Genomic DNA, 9,759 nt, shown 5'->3' on the forward strand with positions numbered 1-9,759 from the left:
TTGTTAAAAAAGACATTGCATGATCTGTCTTGAAATGAGAAGTGAGAGAGAGATATATATATCTTTAATAAAGCATACTAATTATAAAAATGTGTGTATATACATGAGATAGCTTTAAAATGTCCATTGAAAAATTTCATTACCCTTTAATTATATTTTTCCAGGAACTTTTGGAAGCCCCACATGCCCTGGTGCAACAGTGGTTATAAGTTGGGCTGCTAACCACAAGGTGAGCAGTTTGAACCATCAGCCACTCTGAAACAAGAAGCTTTCTACTCCCATAAAATTACATTCTTGGGAACCCACCGGGAAAGTTCCACGCTGTTCTATGAAGTTGCTTTGGGACTTTCTGCTCCCACAAAGAGGTAGACCTTGGAAACTCACAGGACTCGTTTTAGTCTGTCCTATAGAGTCACCATAAATAAGACTCTCTTTGATGGTGGTGAGTTTTATATAAACATACACACATTTACATACTCATAGATTATATATGTTGCTATTTACCAATGATTTAGTTATCAATTCAATGGTGACTCGATGCACAATGGGATGAATGACTGTCATGTCCTGTACTATTCTCACGATAGGTTGTAGACTGGACCATTGTGACTCAGAGTTTTCATTGACTAACTTTTCAATAGATTATCACCAAACTTTTCTTCCTACTCTGTCCATTCACAGATTAGATGGTGGCTGCCTATGAGGTACACTGGCTCGACATCAAAACTGAGTCTCCTTAATAGAAGATTAGGATCCTATCACTGTCCACTAATATCACATATATTTATAGTATAGTAATATATTCTTATATAGGATGACCTCTATCTCTCCATCAATCCATCTACCCGTTCATTCATCTAATATGAAGTACCCTTTCATGAGAATGAGACAGTAATATTTGAAAAAGACCATAAAAGGCACTTCTGGGGGTGGTGAGAGTGACATGTAAAAATCTACATTAAGATTATCTTCTCAGAATATCATACAAGTAGCACTGACTATTGAAACCAACATTTACCCAGAGGATTTTATTTTGTGGCCATTTGTAGTGCTAAATACAACAGAAATATGACATTTCATTTAAAAGTAATTTTAAACCTTAAAAATTATTTTGTTAACTATAGTTGTAATATGCATAATTTTCTATTTGGTATCATTCTTGATTTTTATTCATACACTTTTTGGCCCTAAGTACTTCTCTGCAGAATGGAGCTCACAAAGACCACCAGTTTGGCCAATTTCAATGCAAGTTTATATTATATTCTCCACAGCTTTTGATGTGGAGGAATGAAATTCTTATCCAATGTTTGTCTAAATGTGTCATGCTCTTCGGTGATAAAAAAGAAAGAAACACCATAAGAAAAACCCATCCTGGATTCACATGTCAAGGCTAAACCATTTATAAAGTAGGGTAATAAACATACAAGCAGAAAATAAGAGGGGAAAAAAAAGATAAGTGACTGCATTGGTATTAGGATGCGAGTGCATGGCATCCTAAACTGAAATGATCGCTTCTCCATCTGAATGTTACAATGTGTGACATAGATGGTCTTGTTGAAGCTAGAAAGTTCAAAAGAGAAAATGACCTTCTTATAATTATGAAGAAAGATGTTCTCTTTATGTCTGATGTTTCTATTTTAAATCCATTGGGATCTGCTTGCATTAACTCTCCTATTTCAGAGAACTATACAACAGGAAATATAAACATTTCATTGACTCTGCGTGTGAATCACTGACTTTCTCAGAGATTTTTCTCCACGAGGCTAAAGGATGTCGATGTAGACTCAACAACATGACAACATGATCTGGAGGCTTCAAGTAGAACATATACTTTGAAATAGCCATTGCATAAATATGAAAATGTATAAAAACACCTTGTAAGTAATATCTTTTTTACGTGCCTCTGATATTTTCTATAATAACCCTTTTAATTTGAAGTGCTTTCATATTACAGAAAATTGAAATGTTCTGAGAATTCTCATATACTTTGCCCCTAGCTTTCCAGATTAACATTTTACATTAGAATGGTACATTGTTAAATTTTTAAAAACTGCTATGTTATTAATAAATAGGATCTCGACATAGATGTTCTTCATTGCTTGGACTTTCAAACAGTTCGTACTTACAGGGTTACTGTGGAACGGTAACCTGGTGTTACTAAGACATGCCATCAAGTTGATTCTGACTCACAGCAACCTTTCAGGACAGAATGAGACCCTGGACTGTAAGGCTTACAGGAGTAGAGCACCATGCCTTCCCTCCTGAGAAGCCACTGTTGGATTTGAACTGCCCACCTTTCACTTAGGTAGCAGAAACTCTTAACCATTACACAAAAAGGACTCCTTTGATTGGTAGCTAGGCTCCCATATAATCAATATCAAGTTTCCTCTATTATTGACATATGCTTTTGCTAAGTGAACATTACGTTACACCACTTGTCTGTCGCTTTGTTGTGCTGTGGTGCCTTGATGGTTGCGCTGACACAGGAAGCAGTGTCACATACCCTCAGGGCCACACGGAAGTAAACAGGTTTCAGCAGAGCTTCCAGACTGAGAGCAGACTATGAAAAGGGAATAAGCTGTCCGCTTCTGGGAAATTCGCCTCTGGAAATCTGATGGATAGCATGAAGACATTGTCAGAGAGGGAAAAACCACATGAATGGAAGCCGAACAGGCATGAAGGTACTCAAATACGTATGGGGAAGAGGTGTCTTTTCAAAGTGGAGTCTACCATAGTGGCATGGATAGGGTAATGCACGAGGGAATGATGCTGCTGGGAACTTCATTTGCTGATGGAATATGACTCAAAATGAGAAAATGAAAAACAAACGAGCTGAAAACATTAGTTAGCAAACAGAACTCGGAATGTAAAAAGAATGTATCTAAGAAAACTGGTAGTTGTCAAAAATGAAATGAAATGCATAAAGATTGACATTCTAGGCATCAGTGAGTTGAAACAGCCTGGTATTCCCAATTTTGAATCAGAAAAGTCTAATGATATACCATGTTAGAAATGACTGAATCAAGAAGAATGACATCACATTCATTGTTAAAAAAGACATTGCATGATCTGTCTTGAAGTAAAGTGGTGTCTGTGATAGGATAATATCCACAGACAAGAGAACCATTCAATACAACTAGTATATACAAACTCGTGCACCACACAGTAAATCTAGTGAGGCAGAAATTGAAGAATTCTACCAACATGTTCAGTCTGGAATGAACAAAACGTGCAATGAAAATGGATTGATAATTATTGGCCATCAGAATACCAAAGCTGAAAACGAAGAGGAAGGAACAGTAGTTGGAAACTGTGGTCTTGGCGATAGAAACAAAGCTGGAGATCACACGATAGACCTTTGCAAGACCACGAGGATTAGGCAGTTGGACTTCTCTAGATGCAATACACAGAAATCAATTTGATTACATCTGTGAGAAGAGGTGATAGACAAACTCAGTATACGAAGCTGAAACAAGGCCAGGGTTGATTATGGATCAGGACATCAATTGCTGCTTTATAAATTCAGGCTGATGATGAAGAAAATTAAAACAAGTGTAGGAGAACCAGAATATAACCTTGAGTCTATCCCACCTGAACTTCAAAAATATTGCAAAAATGATTTGATGTATTGAACACTAATGACAGAAGGCTTAATGAGTTGTGGGATGGCATCAAGAACATCATACATGGAGAAAGGAAATGTTCATTAGAAAGACAGTAAAGAAAGAAAAGTTCAAAGTGACTGTCAGAAGAGACTGAAACTTGCTCTGAATCATAGAGGACCTAAGGCAAAGGAAAGGATAATGAAATCAAAGAGAGTAATAGAAATTTCAAATGGCAGCTTGAGAGGACGAAGTCAACGTTATAAGGAAATGTGCAAAGACCCAAAGTTAGGGCCTCCAAAAAGGAAGAGCACATTCATCATGTCTTAAACGGAAAGATCTTAAGAAAAAAAATAAAGTCTTGAGTGGCAATACTGAAAGATTCTACAGGTAAAATATTGAGTGGTGCAGAAAAAAGATGGAAAGAGAGAATACACAGAGTCATTATACCAATATAAGAACTAGTCCACACTTCACTATTTCTGGGGGTAGCATATGAGCAAGAATCAATGGTGGTGAAGGAAGAAGTTCAAACTACACTGAAAGCATTAGCTAAAAACAAGCCTCCAGCAACTGATGTAATATCAAATAAAATGTTACAAGTTAACAAAACACTAGAAATATTTATCCATCTATGCTATGAAATTTGGAAGATAGCTATTTGGCCAATTCACTGGAAGTGATCCATATTTGTACTGATTTCAAAGAAGGTTGGCCCAACAGAATGCTCATATTATTGAACAATGTCATTGATATCACCTGCAAGTAACATTTTGCTGAATATCATCCACCAATGGTTGCAGCAGTCTATTGATACAGCACTTCCAGAGGTTCAGGCTGTATTGAGAAGAGACTGTGGAACAAGGGATATCACTGCTGATGATACATGTATATTAGCTGAGAGTAGACAATAATAGAGAGATTTTTTCTTGTGTTTTATTGACCATGGAAACTGGACCGTAACAAACGATGGGTGGTCTAGGGAAGAATGGGAAAGACAGAGGCCTTGATTGTGCTCAGGGGGAACCTCTAAATGGATCAAGAGGCAGTTGTGTGAATGGAGCAAGGGCAACTGCAGTCCAAATCAGGAAAGGTGTGGGTACGTGTTGTATACTCTCAGTAGACTTATTCAATTTGTATGCTGGGCTAGATAAAGTCTTATTAACAATGAGATATGCAAATGATCCAATCTTGCTTGCTGAAAATGAGGAGGACTTGATGAACTTGCTAACTGAAAACAGGGATTGCAGTCTTCAGCATGGATTACAACTCAGCGTGAAGAATGTAAAAGTTCTCACAACTGAACCAATAGGTAGTAATATGATAAACAGAGAAATGATTGAAGTTGTCGAGGATTTCATCGTCCTTGGATCCACAATCAGTGAATATGCAAGCAGCAGTCAGACAAAATGGCACTTCTCTGCGTAAACCTGCTGCGCAAGACCTCTGTCAAGTCTTGAAAAGCAAGAATGTTACTTTGAGGACTGAAGTGCTCCTGACTCAAGCTATGATATTTTCATTTGCCTCAGATGCATATGAAAGTTAAACATTGAATAAGGAGGCCCAAAGAAGAATGAATGTGTATGAATTACGGTGCTGGCACAGAATATTAAAAGTACTATGGCTTGCCATAAGAGCCAACCATTCTTGAAAGAAGTATAGCCAGAGTGCTCTTCAGGGCAAGGATGGCAAGACTTGGTTTCGTGTACTGTGGACATGTTATATGGAGAGACCAGTCACTGGTGGAGGACGTCATGCTTGGTAAAGTAGAGGAGCAGTGAAAAGAGGAAGGCTCTTGATGAGTTGCATTGACACCGTGGCTGTAAGAATGGACTCAAACATAAGAACCATTTTGAGGACAGGATAGTTCTGGGCAGTGTTTGGTTCTGTTGCCCAGAGGGACTTTATGAGTTGGAAGCAATTCAATGGCACCCAATACAACAACAACATGCATATGCATACATTATGTGCTGTAGTCATACCATGGCAAGGCATATTTGTCACAATTAATAAACCAATATTGATATAATATTATTAACTGACACTTTCTCAATTTACTAATTTTTGATGTGGTTTACTGGTTAAGTATTATGTAGAATGTCTCCTATAATTTTCCAGCTCTTTTTCAATATTAGACTGAGTGTATTTGGAAGGGAGATTGCTGATATAAAATATAAAGTACCATTCTCTTCACAGCATATCAAGGGTGGGTGCCATAGATGTGATTTAACACTGTTGATATAAACTTGATATTTTGGTGTGAGGTAATTCTCATAAGATTTCTCCACTGTAAACTTTTTCTTCTCACACACTGTTTCTGTACTGTATAACAGAAATACAATATTGAGAGCCTACATATTAAAAGTAAGGAGTTGTGCTCAATTACTCTGAAATGGATTATCTACATCAATTACAGGGAATTCTTCTGCATTGATAATTTTCCTTTTCTGCCTCATTTGCTTATTTATTCAATTATCAGTTTATTTATATTCATATTTTAAAAATGTAATTAATCAAATAGCATAAGTCATACATGAGAGATATAATAGAGAATGTAACTAATGACCAAAGAGTGCAGTATTTCAGGGTTGAGTTAATGGAAGACATGATTCTCTTCCTATGCATGGATAACTTTCTTTTCTGGATTATGCTGACTGTCAAATCTTTCTAAGACCATTTCTGTTTCATGTGCGTAACACCGTACCTTAGTACTAATGAATCCCTGATGTTCATTATCTGTTGGGCAAAGTAGAAAATCTTTGTATTAATCCTACAGCTATCTCACTGAATGTCTATGTTAACAACAGTGACAACAGTGGTCATGGAAACAACAACTACAAGAGTGATTGAATAAGGTAGGCCCTATGCTAAGGGCTTGACATAGAGTGGAACTTTGAGAGTTGGAACTCGGCAGGACTAGTTCATTCTTCTGGGTGTCTCACTGTTTTCACTTTTGACAGGATGCCATCGTACCACATTTGTATTGCTCTTTTCTAGGGGAAAATATTTGAGTTTTCCTTCTTGGGCAGTTTTCTTCCTTAAAAAGGGTCCAATTGTTGCAGGTTTCATTGTATTAATGAAAGTAATCCTTACCACATCTCTATCATAACATATTATCACCGACTTGTAGAAATGGAAATGTCAAAGGGTCAAATAATGTTTCAATTCACAAGCTAGAGGGTGGATTTATATAGGGGCTCAAACCACAGCTCAAATGTGGCAATGAATGTAAGTATGAGTCAGGGCTGGTCATTGTTTCACTCTGTTGTATATAGAATTACTGTGAGTTGGAACTGTAGCACCTAACATCACCAAATTCACTAACCCACAAAACCAAATTGTTATTGACCGCCTACAGGTGTCACGGGAGTTACAGCCAGAAATGCTTGACTGTCTTCAGTAAGACTCCAGTAAGGTAGAAATAATATATATCTACACTTGAAAATTTGTCAAAAACTGGAATGAAAAGATATTGGAAATTTCCACAATTTAAGAAACCCCATGTAAGCATTAAGCTTCTATAAGGAAAGTGTTTTAAATAATGAGAGGCACTGGGAGTTTATGAATTCAGGAAATATATTAATTTTGAATAAGAATGCCCATTCACAAGCTTCAAACGATCATTGATATAAATTCTTGAAGTTCCGCTTCCATCTTATTGCCAATTCTGTACTCTAAATTCCAGTCTTTTCTATGCCTACTTTATCCATACTTACTACTTCCGCAATCGAGACCTTCTTCCTCTGCTTGCAGTAGATTATTAAGCTCATTTTCTACATTCGGTCATATTCTTTTTTAGTTAATTTTCTAGTCAGAGTTCTTACTGCTAGAATAATATTCTTAATATGCCAATCTTATATTCTGCGTCTATGTGTATCAATGAGTTTTCATTAATTATAATTGAAAGTCCAAGCTCATTCACATGATCTAGCCTCTTTCAAAACTTCTGAATTATCCCTAATAAACCTCAGTCCAACACAATATGGTTCCCCAGCTATACTCCCCTCTCAGCACACCATGTTATTTAGTTTTCTTCCTAACATTCTGTACTGTTGCACATGTCTACTGCTTGGAATCCCCTGTCAGCAATGTTTTCTCCACCCATGCTACAATATGATCGGCATTCCTTCTTCTCTCAAAAATCACTTCTTTCAGAAAGTTTTTCAAGACAGACTTGGCAACATTTGGGTCTCACTACAAACTTTACATGCTGTAACTGTAATCTTTTAAGGTTCTGTTATATTTATTCATTTACTCAACCTTCTCTTCCACTGAACACGTATATTGCTTGAGAACAAGGATCTCATATTTAATTTCACATTCATTCTCAGATTCTAGAAAATTGGCATGTAACAGTTATTGAATTAGTTATTGTTTGATTTAATAAAATAGTGTTAAATCAAAACATCCTCCTTTCTTTACATTTTTGTAAACTCTTGTTTATTCATAAAATTTTGTCTAATCTTGAAACCTTATATATTGCTAGATAGAGGAGTTTGGCAATCCTAATACTGAGAGTGAGACTTCTAAACTATTTTTCTTTCCAATCATTTATATTGATGCTGTTAAATAATACCAACACCAGTATCAGCTCCGTAAAATCCCAATTGGCACCGTTTATATAAGTGCCTCTTTATTTCTAAACTAGGTCCCAACCTATGTCAAAATAGCTCTACTTAAGCGCATGATGCCCCATGGTTTAGACATATATTTTCTAAAAGAAAATATCCACTTGATGTAAAATTACATAATAGACTTAACTATAATGGGCAAAAACTATCAAAGATGCCCAATATCTTCTTAATTTAGCTTGTCACCAGGTACACCACAATGTAGTGACCTATTTATTAAGTAATAAAATAAAGATAAAAAGCAGTTAATTTTAATTGCTTCTGATACTTGCCATACTGCTGCTTTTCACTGGCTCGCTGTAGCTGCCCAGCTAGAATTTCCCTTTCTTGCAAACAACAGAACTAAATTGAATTACATAAAAAGAAGCTACACACTCACTCCCAGCAGTGTGTTTTGACAAAACATTTTGTCTCCTTAAATGATTTCAGATGCTGTAGTCAAAAGCCTTGACTGCAAATAATGGGTTCATAAAACCTATCTTTAAAATTTTACCTGACAGTAATGCCGTGCAAATATCTGCACTTCTAGTTCACCTTCCCCACTTGTTTACATCAGGATTTTAATAGAGTGGCTGTCACAGAACAACAGCTAAAGGCCAGTGTTTGATAAGTTGCTGTAAAAACCACACTGTTTAAAATGAGAATTTCCTTCTTAAATTCAGCCTTCATAGAAGGTGATGGTGGTGGTGGTTAGAAAAATATTGAAGAAGCATGTTTTCTTAGAAGACCTCAATAAAATTCTCAAAGTTAAGTGACATTCTAAATAGTGAATGCTTTTTGATTCTGAGATTTGAGTTGCTAAAGTAACACCTAGAAGTGCGTACCTCACAGAGTAGGTTCCTTCAATCATGTGTTCCTTTAATAATTAAACCAAGCATCCTTGAAAAATTTAGCTTCATACAGTAAGAAGTTTGCTCCACAATATTCAGCTGTTTCAACTGAAATTTTATTTCTTTCTTTCATTAAATTGCATTTGTGTTCTCAAAGCAATTGTACCCACTCCACTTTTGACATGGTTTGGCTCAAAAGATCAGGATATTATGTGAAAATTGACTTTTGTATATGTGTGTGTGAAAATAAAGTTTGACCACATCATCGCAAAATGGAAGATGACTACATCGTTATCTTTCAAAACACAACACTACAAAAGTGGCAAATTACATCCTTGCTTAACTTCCACAGCATCAAGAACCGGGGTTCAGCCAAGAAGACACAGAATCTTACCCATCACACTCAGAGTTTCTCTCCCATCATACCTTGGCATTGCTCACTGCTAGATGTATGTCACCAGTGTGCAAATAGTCTCATCGTAGTTCATTCCCAACCCCCAAAGTCACAAATGTGAAATGTCAGTTACGAAAAGAGTCACTAATTGAGGAGCAAATCCCCTGCCATCAAATGTATACTGGCTCATAGCAATACTGCTGTCCATCTTCCTCAGGCTTACATGTAACTCTCTGCTGTGAGGACCTGAGTAGGCCTTAATCATGAACTTAAAATATACTTACACTTACTAAACGGTTTAA

The 9,759-nt window shown here is 36.5% G+C and overlaps 1 protein-coding gene across 1 annotated transcript in view; it reads right to left on the bottom strand.

The window, feature by feature from the left end:
- Positions 1-2,633, bottom strand: part of LOC101648156 (mitochondrial import receptor subunit TOM70-like) — an 11,236-nt gene extending 8,603 nt beyond the window's left edge. Inside the window, 1 exon segment of the mRNA XM_045298053.1 lies at positions 2,504-2,633. Within this exon segment, the coding sequence (XP_045153988.1) occupies positions 2,504-2,633 (130 nt within the window).
- Between the last annotated feature and the right edge of the window lie 7,126 nt (positions 2,634-9,759).

This window comes from Echinops telfairi, unplaced genomic scaffold, assembly GCF_000313985.2.
Source record: "Echinops telfairi isolate 266 unplaced genomic scaffold, ASM31398v2 ScPeMD7_4;HRSCAF=17, whole genome shotgun sequence".
NCBI classification, from domain to species: domain Eukaryota; kingdom Metazoa; phylum Chordata; class Mammalia; order Afrosoricida; family Tenrecidae; genus Echinops; species Echinops telfairi.